The 22,067-nt window shown below is 36.5% G+C and overlaps 1 protein-coding gene across 2 annotated transcripts; it reads right to left on the bottom strand.

Moving 5' to 3' along the window:
- Positions 1-3,878: 3,878 nt before the first annotated feature.
- Positions 3,879-13,816, bottom strand: LOC18054998. Of its 2 annotated transcripts, none has more exons than XM_024177516.1 (21): positions 13,604-13,816; positions 13,431-13,482; positions 13,269-13,345; positions 13,043-13,176; positions 12,860-12,956; positions 12,679-12,736; positions 11,909-12,017; positions 11,676-11,799; positions 11,405-11,591; positions 10,918-11,243; positions 9,738-9,826; positions 9,593-9,663; positions 8,997-9,107; positions 8,243-8,308; positions 7,880-8,017; positions 7,039-7,168; positions 6,882-6,953; positions 6,661-6,719; positions 6,301-6,460; positions 4,937-5,103; positions 3,879-4,531 (listed from the first exon to the last, which is right to left on the bottom strand). In XM_024177516.1, the coding sequence occupies exons 1-21, from the start codon at positions 13,654-13,656 to the stop codon at positions 4,202-4,204; spliced, it is 2,610 nt and encodes an 869-aa protein (XP_024033284.1). In that variant the 5' UTR covers positions 13,657-13,816; the 3' UTR covers positions 3,879-4,201. The 2 variants fall into 2 exon arrangements, with proteins under 2 accessions (XP_024033284.1, XP_006453228.1); XM_006453165.2 differs by having other exon boundaries at positions 7,039-7,144.
- Positions 13,817-22,067: the final 8,251 nt, after the last annotated feature.

The raw sequence follows: 22,067 nt of genomic DNA, 5'->3' as shown, positions 1-22,067 counted from the left end.
TATAAGATTTCAATGTTTTCTTTCATATTTCTATTTCATGCTTATCGCCTAAATACTGATTTTCCCAATAGGCTTAAAATCCAAATGCATCAATCCGAAATAGGACTTGTGGCTAAGCAATCATTACATTTGCTGTTTCTGATCCAAATTCTTTGATTAAGAGCTTTTCTCTCGAACTAGGAAAAAAAATTTTAAAAAACAATCAGTGTTTTCGCTAAAAGTCGAAAGATACGTGTGAGGAAAGTCATCTTTGACCACTTGCTTCCCACACAAAAGGCGAAATCAATTGAGTTATCTGCTCATATACTAAATTATTAGTTAAAATTTCTGATTAGAAAGTTATAAGTTTTGTTTTTTGTATGAAACAAGTCCATCGTTATTATTAGAAGTGTTAAATTATGCCAGTAACTTCTCGCATTTGCGTTTCCCCGAAGTTTTGAAGGAACCAAAATTTATCATTTTGATCAAATATCTACAGAAGTTTACAATTTGTGTCAGGTCCTCACGGGACCAGATGAGATATGATTTACCAATTTCAGTCTCGTCCCGTATATGTAAGTGGGATAAAAAAATGTCTCTCCCATCTTTATATTTTTTTAGGATAAAAATATATTTCAATCTTGTCCCAAAAGAGATGAAATCCCATGGGATCCTATCCAAATTGAAAAAAATTCACATCCTTAGTCAGTAATGAGACGGGATGTGATGAGATTTGTTAATCTCAGCCTCGTCCCATATATACAAGTGGGATAAAAAAAAATATCTCACTTCCATCTAGGGGTGGGCAAAATACCTGACCCGACCTGACTCGACCCGATCTAACCCAAAAATTTTAGGTTCAGATCGGATCGTATCAAGAATGAAACTCGATCATATGAAATATAGTAAACTCAATCGAGTTGTGATCGGGTCAGGTAAAACTCGATCGGGTTGCTTAAAAAAAAACCTAAACCTAAACACATGCACACTGCCACGCATTCACCCATACACACACACAAACACAAAACAAATTCACAAATCACAACAATACTCACACAAACACAAACAAGTCACAACTCACAAGACTCACACACACAACCCTCTTCAATCTTCATTACACAGTGACACTCAACGGCCACCGCCAAGGCGCCAACGGACGCCACACACTCTCCACTCTCCAGTCCCGTAATCTATTGCTGCCTCTTCGGTCAGTCCCCAAGATCTGCTGCTGCGTGTTCAGTCGTCTGCGATCTGCTGTTGTACGTCTGCCCATCTGCTGCTATACGTCCGCCCATCTGCTGCCGCGAAGTGAAACTGATCTGCTGCCCGTCCAGCCGTCCGTGATTTGCTGCCGTGGCCACCGATCTGTTGCTCCAACGCCCAAGCCTCCAACCCGAGTTTTATGGCCTTTGTGTTTTGAATTTGAAGCTTTCAAGTTTCATGATATATAATTATATATGCTTAATCCGACCCGTTTTTTATCTGAACTCGAGCCTACCCAAATTTAACTCGATTTTGGGACCCGATCCGAATATATATAAGATTGGATCGGGTTGGGTTGGGTTGTAAGTTAGGGTTGCATTCAGATTGATTTTTGTCCAACTCAAAATCTGATCGGGTTGACCCGAATCCGTCCACCCTTACTCCCATCCTTATTTTTTTTTGTGGGAAGAAAATATGTTTTAATCTCTTCCCAAATGGGATGGGATCCCATTAGAAAAAATTGCCATCCCCATCACACTTGAGCAGGTGAGAACTATTACTATACCCCCTAATTTGTAGAAGAATACCAAATTATTCCCCAATATTTTGAAAAGCATTATTGCACCCCCTACCATTACTTCTAATTTCCTTCTAGTTATACCAAAATGACAACAAACGTTTTGGGACCATAACCATATTGAGAAACTTTGCACAATATAAAATAATGTCTTCTCCTTATGATATTGTAATTAACGGCCTAATAATTGAAGATCTCATACTGATCATCCTGAAATATGCATCACCATTCACGTGAACAGTATATACTCCCAATTGTGTATTTTTCAAACCACGTAGCCTCATGCCCAGTTCATTTTCTACAATGATTTGATGGTTTGATAATCAAATCAAAGAATCATTTGGTACCTTACCACTTTAAAATACATAATCTAGGAAGTTAAATGCACTGAGAAGAATATATATTGTAAGGTTAAGAAGGATTATAAAAGATTTTTATGTGGAAGAGGATGTGGAACTCACTGATCACTGCAAATGTTTGCTATTTGTTAATTACTTGTAAAATAATAGTATCCCTATTTTTAATTTTTTTTTAAAGAAAAACATTGCTCCTTTTGACCGTAATCAATGCCCATATTGTTTTTCTTATCATCATAACCAAGAAAAGAGTATGTAATCATGCCCATAAATACATTTCATTGGACTTCCAATGCATATACACCACTAGAAGCCAGTATCACTTTTTAGATCAAATTTCCATCTTTGAGCATCCTTATTTTGACCATAGTAGTAAATCAAAAGATATGATTACATCAAACGGCGGAAGTGGGTCCTGTCCTCCTATGATAGAACATACAATAATTTCATCTTTATAAGTTGGATATTTAATAAAATATCCTAAATAGAATTATTTTTGCACCGGCTTTAGAAAAAGCTCTCGAGTGTCCTGCTAATAAACTAGAAAAAAAGCTTCTGGTCTATGATGGGGGAATGATAGGTGAATTTTATTTGCAATATTAGCGATACAATTATTTAACAATTATATTATTCTTAGACTATGATTGTTATCTTCTTGCAAATCTACCTTCGCCTATTATTTTAAAAACCGTGCAGAGATGTTGAAGAAATGTTTATTCAGTTGGCCTTTCATCATTGCAAAGCCACATTTTCTTCGTTAGATATATATATACACAGCACTTGGGTCCCTTACTTTTTGCTCCAATTAGTGAGCCATCAATTATCATTCAATTTGGGAGAAAAGAAATCGTACAAGTTTTAATTAAAATTTGAATTGTTTTCTTCCGCTTAAAATGGTGACTCGTAAGGTTTGTCTATATAGATAACAAGGCCCTCACTGTTTCAAAATTTGAACAATCAAATCTCATTTCATTAATCAATTCCATCTATTCAAATGAACATAAGGTTACATAGTTAAAGAATATTAATGTACTATAACGTCAGCTAAAATTATTGTACTAAATAATGCTCACCAAGGAAAAAGGATTTAGATGTGATTGTAAAGAAGAGGGTTTCGCGCCACTTAGACTTTAGTCCAGTGATGAACCATTGCCCTTAAAGTTAAGCATGATTATGAGGACAATGGTTCGAGTTTCTATAAACTCAACCTCCCTTAATTAACTATAATTGTGTAAAGATTATTTGTAACGTCTTTCTCCTTTGCAAAATAGGGGGTGGTGTAGGAAGGAATGTTTTGTGTCTGGGCATGTATTTCATAAAATTAAAAATATAATAATATAAATCCCAATTATATATCAAGGTAGAGTAGAGACACCCTTCCTCCCTGAAGGTTATTTGTTTGGATATGTACTTCATACAATTAAAAATATAATAATGTAAATCTCAATTATATATCTGATTGTAAATATCATTATAATAATCTATTGTCATAGCAGTTGTAAATATCTAATGCTTAATGAGTTAAAAAAAAAAGACGAGAGTTTCACAATCTATTTATGGATGGATGGAAAGAATGTCCTTTTTCGTTTAAAAATATTCCTTTTAAAGTATTAAATCAGATATGAGCTATTCGATTATCATATTTCTGGTCTCATGCAAAACTCATCCCACAATCAGAGTCATCAAAGAACCAAAGACTATCTACACAAGTTCTTACAACCCAAAGCTGTGCCATAGATTGATAGACAGATGAATAAGAAAAATAGAAATGCACAAAAAACTTTCACTATGTGATTGCCTCAAATATACAACGACGGTACAACGGTTACAAAAATTAAAAAGGAAAGGCCTAGGTTTCAGGTGTTAAAAGAATGAACGGAAATGGCTGATAAAACTTATGAATCAGGCCAAGGAAAGCTAGTATACAAAGAATGGTGACTAACTACGGGGTGCTAATCTACATTTCTCAGATTATCTGTGGTTACAGTATATACATCTATCTAAAAAGGGTGACAAGACAAGTAATATATTCCCACCCCAATCATAAAACAAATTACATGATGGAAAAATCAAACCTGTTAGAAAATTATAATGAATTAGAAGCTGTTGTATTGGAAGAGAGAGCTTTAGGAGGACGTGGAGAAAGATTTGAAAAATCTGAATCTCTTTCGAGGTCTAATAATGGCTTCAGTCTTCTCTCCACCTCGTTGAATTGTAAATTCATCTCCACAAGAATCATTGAAAAAGCAGATTTGCAAGATTCTTCATCCCTAAATGCTAGGGTCCATCTCCCATCAACTAGAGCCTTTGACTTGACTTTATTGTAGACACCAGATTTAGAAGGATCCATAAAGGGTAAAGCTGATGGACGGATTCGCAAGTGTAGCCATCTTGAATGCTTCTCATCAATTCTCGGCTGAATGCAGAAAACAAGAATAGATTTAACTGCTTGATAAATCATTATCATACTAAGGTTCCAAGACACACAAGTGGGAACATAGACAGCTAAAGTAATGAAAATACTAAATTTCCCCCAACATACAAAAATTTAAAAACTTATCTATTTTACATCATAACAATACACTTATGGGTCTTCCCCACCCCCCCAAATTCTAAAAAATGCGTTGATTGAGCTCACATGTTCTTGCATCCAAGTGTAGCATGAGATATAAAATGAAAGGAGAAGAAAAAGCATTTATGTAAGTAAATATATGCCAACTGCACAACACAAATATTTATGCCATCAATGATGCGCTGGTCATAAATTTATAAAAGTAGAGCTCACAATCCAACAATAAAGAAGAAGAAAGGAAAAACATACATTGGAGCCAGCCAATGGTGCAGCAACACGAACAACCCCAAACTGCCGATTCACAGGCAATTCTTCAGCAAGAACAATCCATCCGGAAGTTCCCAGAGAGATACCTAAAAGGCTAAAATGTCGTTCTTTTCCCCTCTCAAATGCAATCCTACAAGGCACAGCATCAACTGCATATGGCAGCAACCAAGTGACCATGAAATACTTGACTGCATGACTAGTACAAAAATCATCTCTCAACAAGTTAAAGAATAGTTTATGCCATAATATAAAGGCAAATTGCACAAAAATAAGTCAGACCCTTTCCCATCCCCCCCCCCCCCCCCCAGGGATGGCAGATTTACCCGGACCCGGATAATCCAGGCTAGGTTGAACCCATACTGGAGTGTAAAATAATCCGGGTCCGGAATGAATTTTTATAACCCAAATATATCCGGGGCCGGGTTTAGGTTAACCCGTACATCCAGAACCCGGACCCGGATATCTTATTTTAATATTATTTTTTAACTAATTTTATTGATTAATATAAATACAAACAAAAAAAAAAACCCTAATCGCAATTCGCAACTTGCTTCGGTTCTTAGCTTCTTGCAGCCAGCAGCCTTCGCGATTCGCAGTCAAGCAGTCAAGCTTCGGTTCTTAGCTTCTTGCAGCCGGCAGCCTTTGCAATTCGCAGTCAAGCAGTCAAGCTTCGGTTCTTAGCTTCTTGCAGCCAGCAGCCTTCGCGATTCACCACCGTCAGAACTCAGAAGCTTGGGCTCGCGGCTTGCTACCGTCTTCCGTCGCAACTCGTACTCTCGGGTTCGTTCACGACCGTCGCAACTCGTACTCTCGGGTTCGTTCACGACCGTCGCAGCCTTGGGTTCTTGCAGCTCCAAACAACAATCCGATTCGCCACCGTCGTCCGTCGCAGCCTCGGGTTCGCGGTTCGCTACCATCACATCTCACAAGCTCGTTGAAGTGATTTAATTTTTTTATTTGAAACATTGAAATTTATGGATTTAAATTAGTGGATGTGTTATTGGCTTATTGCTTAGAAATTTGTTTTGTTTATGAATGATTTACAATCTGGAATCTGGATGTGTTATTGCCTGGAAATGTATTAATTTTTTATTTTTAAAATTTTAGAAATTGATACTGATTCATTGATCCGGGTTCAAAACCCGGAATCCGGAAACCCGGATTTTTCCGGGTTGAACCCAGACCCGGGTGAAAAAAGCCGGGTTAAAATCCGGGTCCGGGAAAAGAAAATGGTATCCAGGTCCAGATCCGGGAAGGTTAAAGCCGGACCCGGATTTTGCCATCCCCACCCCCGCCCCTATATATATATGTCTACTTATTTATCTAGTGATAGATAGAAAACTTACCAAGTCTTAGTTCTGTGCCTGGCTTGGGACCAGAAATATCTAGTCCAGCAGCTCTTGCTCGAGAATTTTCAGGGATATTTGATGGAGGAAAAATAGGAGGGTGGTCAGGTAAAACCCTACCAAGGGAGAACATTTGAAGCTGAAGAAGAAGTACAAACACCTAAAATGGAAAGGGTGAGAAAGATTATAAAATTATCATGCAAACAGAAATGCAATAAAATATCAATGATGGCAGAGAAGTAAAGCGCAGTGATGAATATAATGCTAGATTACAATTTTACAGGTCAAACATTATTATTTTTCTAACATCACAAATTTACCATGTCTTATGCTTTAATTAAACTAAAATTATATACAAACCTTTACCGACTCGCACATTCTATCACCAGCAGTAAAAGATGATTCACCAGAAATAACATCTGCACATGCAACAGATGTATTAAATGAATGCTGTTAAACAAACCCCACCATAAATATTAACCACAACAGAAATAACAAAAGCTAAAACTAAGCTAAAACTAAGTCTATTCCAAGAATCTTCAATTTGAAACCACAATTTATGAAACGATGTTTAGTTCTACCTTCAGAAAAGGATTTCTGAACTGGCAAAAGTATGCACTTGGGGTCTTTCCGTGGAGATGACGCCTCAATTACTACAAGTTTCATTGGTCAACCTCATTAGTGAAACATTTGAGACTAGAGCTCAGCATTTGAGGTTGTACAAATCCAGTAACATACCTCTTTTGCATTTTTTCCACTCATCACAGAGTACTGTTATAAGTAGATCAGGCCAAACACCTCTAATCTCTTGCAGAAGGGCACTTGTACAGTTCTTGTATGAACCCTGTGCACAAGCAGTAAACAACATCTGTGGCAAATACGAATTTCTAGTTGTACTTCAAAAAGAAAACTTATGAAAATAAAAATTGATATACAATAAAATTAAATTCTGCCATCCATTCATGCACCCAATAAGAAAAGGCAAATTGTATTCAACTAAGATTTCATCCTGACTACTTCGGTTGCCATGTGAGTTTCGTGTCAAAGCACTCCATCGAATCCAACAACATCCATTAATAGCCCCAACCAAAAAAAGAAAAAAGATCATTCAACTAAGTTTTTACCCTGACTACATAGGTTGGCATGTGAATTTTGTGTCAAAGCAATCCATTGAGTGCAATAGCATCAATTAATAGCCAAAAAAAGAAACCAGATCAGTAATCATGGTTCTTTCTCACTGTCTTTTCCATTTCTGGTGGTATAATCTCTTCCATCTGGGAAATTCTACTCTAATCGTGTTAGTCCTAATGTGGTCCAACATAAGTGCAGGATTCAGGACACTCTTAATTATCATTACACAGTCTTCTGTGTTCCTCCGTTCTCACGGTTCCCTATGTAATTTAGTCAATTTACCTTGACCACTGACCTTTGGTTCAAGAATCTTGAATGATTGCAATCAACAAGCATCATTCAATGCTGTCAAGAAAGCTTAGTATTTACATGTTAAACAAACTTAAGCTGAATACAGAAAATGCCATGTGATTCTACAAGCCTCTTGCATATCCCAATTATAGCTTACCTTCAGCAATTCATGATGATGGCTATTAAACTCAGCCTCACTATAAGGGAGCAACTGACGCAAAAGCCAACCACCATCCCACAATGTTTCTGCAGATATATTTGATCGACAAAAGAGACTGACCAACGCATCGAGTACCTAGAGAGTTATTTCACATAATTAATTAAAAATTTCAACCTTAAAAGAAATTGGAATACATAAACCTCTCATGAGTAAAGTGAGACAAAACCAATTTGTTAAAGCACAACTGGATGCTTATTGTCCCGACTTCTCTTCTTCATCTCAAATTTGATTGTACTAAGAAGGCAAAGTTCAGTCCCTTTGAGAGGATTATTCCTCTTAAGTCAAATGTGAAAAGTATACCTGACATCTATTTACATGAGGGCTTGTGCCCCGCTCCAGAAAAGAACATAGCACTCCATATTGTTCCTGTTAATTACAGGTTAAAAAAATTACATTAACCATATAAAGGACAAAATCTAGAGAAATGTGTTAAGAGAGACATTTCTTATTTAGAAAGACAGGAAACATAGAGGAACACATTTGAACAACCTAAAAAGTGCACAAGAGTAGAGCATATAAACCATGAACCCCCTAGAAAACTATTTTAATTTTCATGGCTCGAGGTGAATTAAAGCCTCCAACTTTATGAATAGAGTTAAAGAGATCCAGTTCGCTATTTCCAAATAAAGCTTGCAAATTATACAGTATGGATTTAAAATAAGACTATCCATTTAGTAAGCAAAATAGTACAGCTATAACAGCCAATGCACAAAAAAAATATTCCACACGAAACTTTGTTGCATAGTTGTATTTCTAGCGAGAAAATATTGAAAAGAAGAGATATTGAAACTAATATAGGAAATAGAGTTGAAAAGATCTCAAGCGATATCTGGTTGAGCTAGTCTCAGACTAATTTCAGAATCCAATTAAGTCAGATGAGATAAGATTGAGAAAAATCTCCTGATAATGGAAACTTTTGCATATGAGAAACAATAGTTAAAATGATAGATAAAGAAGGAAGAGCAGTTGCAGGATGGTTGGCAAAGAAAGAGACACTGAGATATGGGGGAAAGAGAGAGATAAGCAGACTGAAAAATGTAAGAGACATCCACACCTTCAACCTTTGTAGATAGCCGTCAAGCTCGGTACTGGTACCATCCTTTACAGTACTACTTCCACGAGAAAAAAGTTGTTCTTCATCAGAGCCCTCACCGACCAAAGCTTGCTGCAGGAATCAAATATGGGGAGAAAGAAAATATTACATTTTAACTAAATAAACATTCAACAGTGAGACCCCATTTTTTCTAAAGTCTATAAAACAAGAAATTCAATGATGATTATATTGATATTTGGACATGAAGACCCATAGTATATGCTCATATGTGAAAAAACTTATTGTCAATTACTTGGCTAAAAAACACTAGAACTCTTAGCACATTGAAAATTTGGCATATTAGACTCTTGATATTCACAGTGCAAGACTGATAAGTATTATTATAAGATCATATACCTTCATGTGCCCAAGATTTTTGCAGAATTAGAGGAGCCATAGTTTCGCATGAAATTCTCACATGTTTGCAATCTTTATAATCATTTCACTATCGTGAGAGTTAAATTAATTACATTGTTAAAGCATACAAAATTTGTCTTAAGATTCTATATGGAAATTCCCTCAGTTATGAAAATTGAGTAATCGTCATGACAACTTACCAGCAAGAGTTTTTTATGTTGTTTACGCTGGGGAAGAATGCCAAGTGCATCTAGCATTGACTCATCCAATTCTAGAGGACCAAATATTTATCAGAAAACAAAATTGAAAGCAGGGAAATAAGCCAAAAAAATCCAATGATATAACCTTTTGTCTGCAATAGTGTCGCCAGCACACTCAGTGAGCCCAACACCTGTACATCATCCCCGGTTGTAATATAACAAAGCAAAGCCTCCCTGCACATTAAATGTGTCACTATTACGTCATACAAGATACCACATGCAAAAATATAATATGACCCATTAATAAAAGACAACACTCTACATGAAGGCAACAAAAATAAATAAGCAATAAGGGCGAGGGAGAAAGGAACACTAAAACAAAGCAAAAATCTAAAAAAATGAAATAAAGCTGAAAAAAAGTATTGGAAAGCACGTTGTGTCTAGAGCCTGTCAAAGAAAATGGCAAAAATTATGGTTCTCCAACAACATCATTGACTTTCAGTTAGTCCTGTGTCCACAGGAGACATTAAAAAAAAAAAAAAGAATTATGCATTTAATGTTAACAGAAGACAAACATTGAAGTCAACAAAATATAAGGAATACTAGTTGGACACAAAAACTGGATGATAACAAAAGATAGGAGTTCAAAAGAGAGGTTGCACGAGGAAAGAAATATTCCTTTAAGAAAGACTAGTAGTAATTTCATATCATTATCTCTAGAAATAAAAAGGTGAAATCCTTTTTGGTACAAAGAGATTTCTCTGCAAAGTTCCAACAACCAGAGAAACTCTAACTTCCCCACCCATCTCCTTTTGCTCAGGTGTTAAGAGGATACCAAATAATTCAGCAAGCATGTATCTCATTGACTCAATCAATCAAGCATATCAGGGTTCAGCCATGAAGTATAAACAAAATCCACTGCCACAAATTACTTTTTGTTTTGTAAGTGGGCAGGAGGTTGAAAGCAGAGGTTCCTCCAAGATGCAAATGCTGATGGGAAATGCTTTCCGAGTAAGAATAGCAACGGGTGAACTAGATCTCAAACTGTTTCCCCATTGATGCTAGATCAGTCAAAACAACCCTCAGATACCTCTCTTTTCTTTTCCAGTTTCAAACTTTACTATTATGGGCACCTCAAAAGGCATAAATTAAAGATGGTACACAGAACCAGAAATGTGGTAAACACTAACGAACAAAATTTGAGTGATATCTATTTTGAATCGTTCTATTACGGAAGGATACTCCATGACAGCACTAGCAAAGATATAACTAAAAAAGACACAAGAGAGACCATATGAAGTTGATCATAAGTAGTGATATGTTACCTCAAAGCCAAATGAGAACCATTACAATCATTTTGTGTGACCAGATCTTGATGATGAACATGTGAAGAAGTAGCCATGTCTGAAACAGTGACTCTTAAACATTCACCATCCACCTCCCCAGCAGTATTATTATCTAGTAGTTGACTTTCATGAGTAAAGCCATGACCAGATGTAAAGCCATTGAGTTTAGCTTCAAAATGTGGAATGTAGGCCTCTGGTGGGCAAAAAAGAGCAGCAGCAATGGTGTTCGCCAAATCTTTGATTTTAACTATGCGCAAGATGCAACAGAGTAGGTATAGGGACGTGACAGCACCAATCTCTATTCCCTAGATTTACAACCAACATTAGTTGAGTGGAACGTCTAGCACATATATGAATGAAAAGGCAGACTACCCAACTGCTTAGAGCATCCTAAGAGAAACAGGAGCAAAAGAAGAAGAAGGAGAAGGCAAGATGAGAGAAAACCAAAGAAAATCAAGTTCCATACATTCACATTATCCATCCGTAGAGATGGAAGAAGCAATGGAAGTATCAAAAGCTGCAAACAGTTGTCTGTTAATAACCTCCCAATATCAGGGATTCCAGCAGAAATAGCATCGCTAAAATAGTAGAGATTGTCTTCAATTTCATCCACAGCAGCAAGTATGGTTGAGGTTGAGTTTGGGTCAGGGTTTCTGCCATAGTAACCAAATGATAGTATTTAGAAGATAAGCATATCCAACTTATTATTGAGACAAAATAAAAACTCTAGCTCTTACTTTAGAGTGCTTGAGACTAATTTATTTAACTCAATGCACTGCTTCCGGAAAAATGAAACCAAGTTTGAAAAATATTCCGCATGCGGGGAACTGGTGATATATCTATTTACATTATCATCTCCAACTGGAAAAGGGAGAGGGCATCAGAAATTAAGATTTTCTCGAGCAAAATATAATTTCACTTTGGGAAAAATAAATAAGAAGGAAAAGTGAGCAGAAAAGAAACCACTCACCATGATATACATTAAGTGTTAGCGTACGTACTGCAATACGAACCATGCTCTCTTCATGGAAAGCAAACCGAATTGCCTCAGAATATAGTGGAAAAGAAACTACTTCATCCTAGGTACAGAAAATGTAGAATATCACACAAGGAAACAAATTAAACAATGGGAAGTGAGATAGAGCAAGACTTTTTTTATCAAAGCCAAAAGAAAGAAATAAACAAGGTAAATACCTAACATCAACGAGTACCAAACAGCAAATAGGAAATTAACATGATGATTTAATTCATTGTAGCCAAGCATTTATTGGAAGCTATGTTTACCTAAATATGACAACCTACAACCTTTTTCACAAACTTCTCAACAACTGTATCCAACATAACAACAAGGCAATTGATGTTCAAGAGTGCTGCTATATGTACCATTTAGTATAATGGATACTAAAAAACTAAAGCACCAAAAAAAAAAAAAGCATAGTGATAGAAAATCATACTGAATAACTTTGATATTATGTTGAGACTCTACTTCATCCATTTTTCTGTTAGTTTCCAAAATACTTTTTCTAAACACTTGACATCAAAAGAAAAGGATAAGTAATCAAAATATTATTACACCACATCTCCAAACAACCTAGGAAGAAGACCATGATGACGAGAACTGCAAATATGACCTTTGTTGATTAATTAGCAATAGTATCTGAATGAGAAAATAAACAAACAAGAAACAGTACTAAATTCACGGTGCAATCAATTCGATATACAAAAGAGGTGAGAACTTACATTCTGAGTCTTCACAAGCAGAGAAATTGTATTCTTGTTTAGTTTTCCGCTTATTGCTCTTCCAAAAGCACCACACATGCCATTGTAACACGCCAATCAGCACAATAAATTAAAAAAAATATATCATTCTTCATGAACAGCATGCCACTTAAAGAGTATAAGTGAAAAAAGGTAAACAAACCTTAAAAAGGATATGTAGTAAGACAACAGCTCTTCATTTCGGAAGTCAAATGAATAGCTTATCAAATAATTAATATGTTCATTGCTAAATAGATAATCTGCAGAAATGCCACACCAAAACTCATTCAATCCATAGTACAATGTCAGGACATAAACAGATTCGCCCTCGAAATACCAAACTTACAAATAGCGTGTTCACTTTTTAAGTTCTGTATCATAATGCTCAGTGTTTGCAACAATTGAAGCGAAACAGCATGCGTTCTGCTAACTTTTAGTATACGAACAAACTCTCCCATCACTTGCTTCTCCATAAAAAATCTACAGTGCATACCAGTTGATAATATGAAATTTCCAAAAACCGAGACATAATCATCAAATGGACAAACACAAATGATATTGAGGAGCCTCACTCGAAGTAAGCAGGGTTATGCTGGTCGCCATATGTCAATAACTCAGCAATTGATCTCAGCGCCTCGATAACAAAATCCTTCACAAAACATGCCCAACTTTAGAACATTGAAATAATGAAGAAGCAGCTTAAGCTATAACAATGCAATAAATATAAAACTCACCTTACTAAACTCATTCACGATTTGAACTTTCTGCAGCTGATCAGTCAAATATCTGCACACAGACAAAAGAAAATAACTGACGAGTTTACTATCGTCACTAACATATTTAAATTTCTCAACACAAAACCCTAATTTACAGAGCATAAATTGAGAAATAAAATAAAATAAAAAACCTGAGTTCATCCAAGGACAATCGATCTCTGGATCTCCAAAAGGAAAACCACATGATTGTGAACTGATCAAAATTCAAAATTAAATTTACTAAACTCCAAACAATTCATTGTACCAACAGTTTCAAGAATTTCAATTCTTTTCAAGTGCGGAGAGAGACAGAGAAAGATCGTGATCAGAGGGGCTTCCGTTTTTTCTTCTTCTTTCTCTTTTTTTTTTTTTTTTCCTCTTTTGTTTTAGATTAATATTATTATACTTTTAATTGTAATAAACAAAAGCGGATAAATTTTGTTTTTGCCAGAAAGGCAAGGCTGCTAGTAGAGTCTTTGACAGAGGCGCGCCCTTAATTGGCTTCTTTTGTAGTAGCTATTTTACTTTCTTTTGCTTTTTTCTTTTTTTTTTTTTTGGGGGAAAAACGCCATGATCAAGCCTAATGCCTAAAATTTAAATAGATGGATCCAGCCCATGGGCCAGAAGGGGCCGTTTATCAGCAAACTATCCGGTGTAGATCCCCTGAATTCTTACGTTTTATAATTGAAAGAGCCTTTGGTGATGAAGCCAGAATACAAATTCTCCATAATATCTTCACCTGCTTACGTCACAAATCTACTCCCCAGCGTGCTCAATGCTTTATGCAATAATTTTGACAGCTTGAGATGGGAAGGGAATGACACTATGACAGCAATGAATATTCTCTCATTTATATAAAAGCAAATCGCAATCAGCAACATAAATTTTGAAGTCTTTAACAAAAATGAGTAATAATCTCTACACTTAACCACAAAAAGCTTCAGTAATACAGTAACATGGTAGATATTTTTCTCTTTTCCGCATTCACGATAAGTCGCTTCTCTATCGAGCTCCTCCAGCTTCAGAATCTCATCAAAGGAGCTATTCCTAAGAGTATCCTGAGTCATTAAAAAATAACATTAAATATTCAAACAATTGCTTAAAACATACTGAGCATGAAACATTTGAAGTTTTAACAAACACAAAGGAAAAAGGAAAATTATGTTCTGGAATTTGGTCATCAATAGAGTGAAGGAGGGGTCGGTAAGATTCTTATGCCTCGGTTCAACGGCATAGGCAATACAACATATCAATCTCTTGATGATGGTCCAATCCAAATATTGACAGAAGATATATAGAAACAAACGAAAGGGCGCAACAGAGAAAAAAAAAATATTAGGATAAAACAATTACTTATCATCTCACTATCAAGATCTGCTAGTTTCATCATAGTGAAAAGTGGGTTGTGTAGAAACCTTCTTAAACCTGCCTGTATGGGCCATCAAAACATTTCTAAAATAAGTAGGATCTACTGCTTCTCCTTGCTTATCTGCAGATTCCATTTCTAAATAAGAAAACATTATCTTTAGGGCACAGACAAATACTGTCATCTTGATCAATGTACTCACGACCTGGTATTGATCTACTCTTTAATTTTTCTCCTAATTCTATTATGTGCCGCAGGAACTGGATTATCACATAATAAACAGAGATTGTTAGGCCAACCATAGAAAGATAAGAGAAAATTAAAAGAAAAGTGACCGACATTCCAATAGAAGATGTCCAAAAGAAGAAAAAAGAAAAAAGTACCCAGTTATTGAATACTAACCTGTATGATCACATCTAGAAAGCAATCACGAGCTACATTTTTAAGTCCAACCCCAAGCACATTGACTTCGAGAGTAGGCTCATTCTCAGATTTACTGTGATCCTCGTAACGTTCTTTAGGCAAGCTTTCGTGAGGAGTGGTTAATTTGGTTACTTCACCGGCAGCTTCAATCCGAGGATTTCGATTGTGACTGAAACGAAACGAACAAAATCGAATCAAAATTTAATGCTGGAAACATTAGTTGCCAATAGCCAAGAGCAAAGGGCTATACTTCCAGTACTTTAGTGTTTAAAAAAGAAACGGAGACTTACTCTTCTCTGTCTCCGTGATAAAGCCATGAGGTCTTCCCACATTTTGGTCCCTGAAATGTTACTTAGACATTAGTTACATCACAGAGCATGTATAAAAGACAATGTTACTAGAGTATGAAGAAATATAACACGCAGCAGCAATTAACCTGTGGCCTTATGAAATTTTCTGCCTTGTTTTTGTTATTGTACAGCTTATGGAAAAATACAGTATAAACTAGAGAGTTCAACTTCAACTCTTCGCGCACACTCTCTGATGAGAATCTTATGTAATTGTCTGTTTGTTCCAGACACTCATCCTGCCTCCTCAATTCATCTTCTGCACTGGATTCTCCAAATCCAAACAGATCAGAGCTTGGAGCTGCTTGCGCGACTGCTGCCCGTGGTTCTGTCAGAACATAACTTCTGACTCAATTATATTATCGATATCGTCATTCCCTTGTAGGTCGTCATGTCGCTTCCTCAAGAAGTTGACGCTATGTTCCGCTACGTGCTCTGGACCATTTTCCCTATTCTCAAATTCTCTGAGACTCTCTTAGACTTGTCCATGTCCCTAGTTCTTCCCAAACCAGGCTCTCATATAACCACGAGAGATATCACCACTGTCAGCAGATGCAACATCTTGACCAACACTGAGAGGAAATGAGACGGCAGAAGCATTATCTGCAACCGCATCAATATCAGTAACATTAAGCTCCTCTCCTTGTACATCCCCAAGTAGACCTGAGAAGCATGTATTAAGAACAACCCTCTCTTTCATGTGAAAGACCAGATCATCAATATCACAAGCAATGTCAAACTCTGATTTCAACCGATTGACAATGAGCTGTGTTGCCATATCAGTATCCATAGGTTTCCACAAACTTGATTCTTTATTCAAATTCTGCATTTCATCCTCATCAAGAAATTTATGTAATCCTGGATTAGTAGAATTTTCAATATGCAAGGCGTTATTGCATTGACTAATCACAAGATCCCATCCTTCTTCTGTCATCACTGCCCTTGATACAGTATATCAACAAGCAGCAAAACAAAATAGAGCGAGTTGGCAACTTCTCCCTGGCTGATTCAGCCGAGGTAACAGCCTCAGTTAAGTGCATGAGTTTCGCATCAAAAGCTTAGTCCACTTTTTCAGCCAGAAGTTCGCGTACCAGGGCTGCAAGGGATTGAAGATAGGGTGACAGTTGATGATCATTAGAAAGAGATTTTTGTATCATCAGTAATGCCTTGACAGAGTTTCCCTGTTCAACTGTCTGTATAGCCTTCAAAGCTTCGCCCAAGATTACCGGAGACGGTGATCCCGCCTCTGGGATTGGTGGTCGACAACGTTTGGTAGCGGTGGTGGTTGTGAACGACGTTTCTTCATACCCACAATCTTTCTTTCCTTAAACTTCCGTTTTTTCCTTCTTTTTCTTCATACTCATTAGTACAGCGTGTTTTTTTTTCGGTTGATAGAACGATAAAGAATCGAAATTGTGGAGCGATGGGAGAAGGATATGATTGGAAATTTGTGGGAACTTTTATTCATTTGTTGGGTTAATCATGTGTACAGGCGGGAAATGGGAGGAGGGGGCAAACGGGTTGGAAATTAGTTATTTATTTGGTTTAGTTAAGTAGCTCATTAATAATAGCAAAATGGTATTTTTAATAAGAAAAATAAGACGTAATTCGGTTTTGTGCAATAGAAAACCTTAGTATTAACGTTTAACAGAGACTATTAAATTAAAAAAATTACAAAATTCCTTCTTCGAAGTCCTTTCTTGTTGATATTCTCATTAATCCACTCCTCTTGCCAAAGAGTCTCCGATTCATCGGAAGCGATTGCTTTAAGGTTTCAATTCGAATGTAAAAGATTAACGGTTTGCGAACTCGAGCGGGCCTTCTTGAAGCAGAGAATGTTAATCTCTTTGTACCTTTCCGAGTTTTGGAAGAAACTCAGCAATCCAAACTGAACTAGAATCTTCATCGCAATGCTCAAGTTCAGCCTAGAAATGACAATTTGCTGATGTACTTGTGTCCTGAAGTTGCACCTAAGGCAGTGTTGTAGTTCACCGTACCAACTCAAAAGCCAGGCAAGGCATTGTTTTGTTATTGCCTGTTAGTGAATGTAATTAATTGTGATGAAACAGAGGAAGTGAGCACATGATTGTTAATGTGTGTTGTACTGTAGCAATTAGCTCCCTGTCTCAGTTTGTTATAGCTAGCTAGCTGACGTGGCTCTATCTGTTATTTTGGTTATAAGAGCTATACTACGTGCATGTGTAACAACTGAGTTAACAAAGAATTGATACTTGTTATATAAGTGTGTAAATACGTTGATTGATTAATAAGAAGAATAAAGTTTCCAGTTTATCAACATTTTCTTTCTCTTTCATTTTAACTTTCTCGTTTACCAAACACAAACTCTGTTTTCTTTCATGGTATCAGAGCCAACAATGGCAAGCATCACTCAATCAAATTCGTCCTATAGCTTTGTCACACCAATCAAGTTAGATCAAAACAATTTTATTTTGTGGAGAACACAAGTTCTGGCTTCGACTAAAGGAAATGGTTTAGAAGGTTTTATTAATGGCGATCTGAAATGTCCAGAGAAGTTTATCTCATTTCCTAGCATTGGTGAAGCTTCAACCTCTGATGAATCACGATCAGCAAATCTTGAGTTTATTGCTTGGATGAAGACAGATCAACTCCTCTTGAGTTGGATGATGTCGTCTATTCAGCAGAGCTTACTATCAACTGTGATTGATTGTGCAACTTCAAAGCAACTCTGGGAATCACTTAACTGTATGTTCATTTCTCAGTCTCAAGCACGAATTCAAACTCTTAGAATGCAGATCCAGACAATTAAAAAATGATCTATGACTATGGCTGAATATTTTTCTAAAATCAAACGTATAGCAGATACTTTAGCCTTAGCAGGGAAACCAGTTGGGCTAGGTGATTTTATTATGCATGTGTTGACTGGTCTCGATTCTTCTGATTATGAGTCTTTGATAACAACAGTTTTAGCTAGAGAAGGAACTATTACTCTAGATGATTTGTATTCACTACTTCTGAATCATGAAACTAGAATCGATCAAAAGAAAGGCAAAATTGCTAATGATATCATGTATCATATGTCTGCAAATATAGCTCAAAAAGGATTATATTCTGGCAAAAATAATAATGGATTTCAGAAGAATTCTGGAGGTAATTTTGGAAATGATAATAATAGTTCAAATTTTGGTGGTTATAATGGAGGTTTTAAAAATAATGGAGGATTTAAGTTTGCTGGTGGAAGGAATTTTTCTGATCTTGTTTGTCAAATATGCTTCATTCCTGGTCATGGAGCAAATAGATGCAAAAATATGTTCAATCCTTCATTTATTCCTTAGAAGAATTTTGCCAGAGGGAGTTTTAGAGGACAATTTGGTAACAGGCCTTTTAATAATTTTGGCAGAAGGCCAAATTTTTCTGGACATAATTTTGGAAATGGTTATATGCCCAAAGGAGTTCCTTATCAAGCCAATATGGCTTACTCAGATCCTGGTTTTCTTTCTGGGTATACTCCTTATAATTACACATCTGGTTTCAATATGCTTGCTCCTGGATACTTTCATGGAATTCCAGCTCCTAGCTTTGCTCATAACTCTTCTCCATATTACTCTGGAAATATTCCAAATAGTGTGCCTAGTACCTCAGGACCATCACCTCAAGCAACTTGTGCTGCCAATCCTGAGGTTGCTGAAGATCCCTCTTGGTATATTGACAGTGGAGCAACCAACCATATCACAAATGATCTAGGTAATCTTGTTAATCCTAAAGTGTATGTTGGTAATGAACAACTATATGTTGATGATGGAAATGCTTTGCTTATTAATCATGTTGGATCAGTGAAGCTTACTACAAACACTGTTGAATCATTACTTTCTAAGTTGCTTACTGACAATAATGTTACTCTTGAATTTGTTGGAACCTGTTGTTTTGTTAAGGCCAGGAGCACATGGATCATATTGCTTGAAGGAGTTGCTAAAGGAGGTCTCTATAAAGTTCAAAGTCCAACCTCTTATTCTCAGTCTGCTGCTGTCAATACAATTCCTTTTAATTAGAATCAGTTTCATTCTCTTTTTGCTTGTCTTCCTCAGGGAAATAAAAATTCTTATTTGTCTGCTATAGCTACAAAAGTTGTTGATGTAAATCTTCTACATAGAAGATTAGGGCACCCTGCTGCTCATATTTTAAAAACAATCCTCAGTTCATGTACCCAGTTTGGCAGTTTCAATAAAATTCAGAACTTATAATTCTGTGATGCTTGTCAATTTGGAAAGAATCATATGTTGCATTTTAATTTTGTCCAAACTAAAACTACAGAACCATTACAGCTGCTTTATGCAGATCTTTGGGGTCATTCCCATGTCACTTCCACTCAAGGTTATGTCTATTACCTGTCCATCTTAGATTATTTTAGTTGTTTCACTTGGATCTTTCCATTAAGCTCAAAGTCTGATGCTCTCACAGTATTTGCCAAGTTCAAAACCTTCATTGAAAAACAGCTCCAAAAGAGTATCAAAGTGATTCAAACTGACTGGGGTGGGGAATTTAAATCATTCTCTTCTTTACTCAGTACCTCAGGGATTCATTTTAGGCATCCTTGCCCTCATATTCATCATCAAAATGGGAAGATTGAAAGGAAACATAGACATATTGTTGATATTGGCCTTACTTTGCTAGCCCAAGCACACATTCCTTTAAAATTCTGGTAGAATGCCTTCCAAATTACTGTTTACCTAATAAACATACTTCCCACACCAGTCTTGAACAATATCTCACCTTATCAAAAGCTTTTTCACCAAAAACCAGATTATTCCACTCTTAGAATTTTTGGTTGTGCATGTTTTCCATACCTAAGACCTTACAACAGACACAAACTTGAATTCAGAACTGGCAGGTGTATTTTTTTTTAGTACAGTACTAACCATAAAGGTTATTTGTGTCTGCATTCATCTGGGAAGACTTACATTTCTAATCATGTAGTCTTTGATGAAAAATCATTTCCTTATGTCCCTGGTCTTGATTTTTCCTCAGTATCCATGTCTTCTCAAACAGATTCTATCCTTCAGTCAAATTCTGAAAATCCTTCTGTTATTCATCTTCAAACTCCTTTAGCAGCTACTTCAACATCTGACTCTATAGCTCCAGTCTTAACATCTCCTCAGGTATTTTCTCAACACTCATCTCTGCTATCAGATTCTACCACAAATACTTCAGATCCTTCCCTCCATTCTTCAAATCATACCTTAAGAAATTCACCACCTCACATTCTTCCTACATCATATTCTATTGGCCACTCCATGGTCACAAGATCTAAAAATGGCATTTTTAAACCAAAAGCTTACCTCTTAGCACTTCTAGCTCAACCTTCTGAACCTGCATCGGTTTCTCAAGCTCTCACTGATCCGAAATGGTTAAAAGCCATGCAAGAAGAGTTTCAGGCTCTCCAAGCTAATCATACTTGGGAGTTGATGTTACCTAAAGCCCCTGTCAAAGTGGTGGGCAATAAATGGGTATTCAGAATAAAATATAATCCTGATAGGTCCATTTTGAAACACAAAGCACGACTGGTTGCAAAAGGGTTTCATCAAGTCCATGGTATTGATTACACTGAGACCTTCAGCCCAGTGGTTAAAGCTTCTACTGTCAGAGTTGTTTTGAGCATTGCAATCATGAACAATTAGATCCTCAGACAGATCGATGTGAACAACGCATTTCTAAATGGAATTCTTGATGAGGAAGTTTATATGGCACAGCTAGAGGGTTTTGTTAATTCTCAAAAGCCCCAGCACATATGCAAACTCATGAAAGGTATCTATGGATTAAAGCAGGCTCCAAGAGCTTGGTTTGCCAGATTCAGAATAGCCATGACTTCTCAGTGGAATTTCCAGAATTCAAAGTCAGATAATTCTCTTTTTTTACAAAAGAGAGAATGGTCACTTACTCATAGTATTAGTATATGTTGATGATATCATCATCACTGGTTCTAACTCAGCTAGAGTTCAACAAGTAATTCAAGATATGCAGTTCACTTTTGCATTGAAAGATCTTGGGGAACTTAGTTATTTCTTAGGCATTGAAGTTTCAAAGCTTCATAATGGTGTTCATCTTTCACAGGCTAAATACATTGCAGACATTTTGGTGAAACATGATCTGACACACTGCAGTCCAGTGCCAACACCTATGTCTACAGGTCAGTTTCTCACTAAAGCCTCAGGCACTGACATTGCAAATGTTTCTCAATATAGAAGCACCATTGGGGCATTACAGTATGTTACACTCACCAGGCCAGAAATTTCATTCAGTGTCAATAAGCTCAGTCAATTTTTGTCTTGTCCAAAATCTTCCCATTGGGAGGCTTGCAAATGATTATTAAGATATCTTAAAGGCATAATTCATTTTGGACTTCAATTTTACAATTGTGGAGCTCTACAAATAAACTATTTTTCAGACTCTGATTGGGCTGGTGATCGTGATAATAGGAAGTCAGTGGCTGGTTTTGCTGTGTTT

The sequence above is a fragment of the Citrus clementina genome, unplaced genomic scaffold (assembly GCF_000493195.1).
Source record: "Citrus clementina cultivar Clemenules unplaced genomic scaffold, Citrus_clementina_v1.0 scaffold_1, whole genome shotgun sequence".
In the NCBI taxonomy this organism is placed as follows: Eukaryota; Viridiplantae; Streptophyta; class Magnoliopsida; order Sapindales; family Rutaceae; genus Citrus; species Citrus x clementina.
This window is presented reverse-complemented; position numbering and strand designations above follow the sequence as displayed.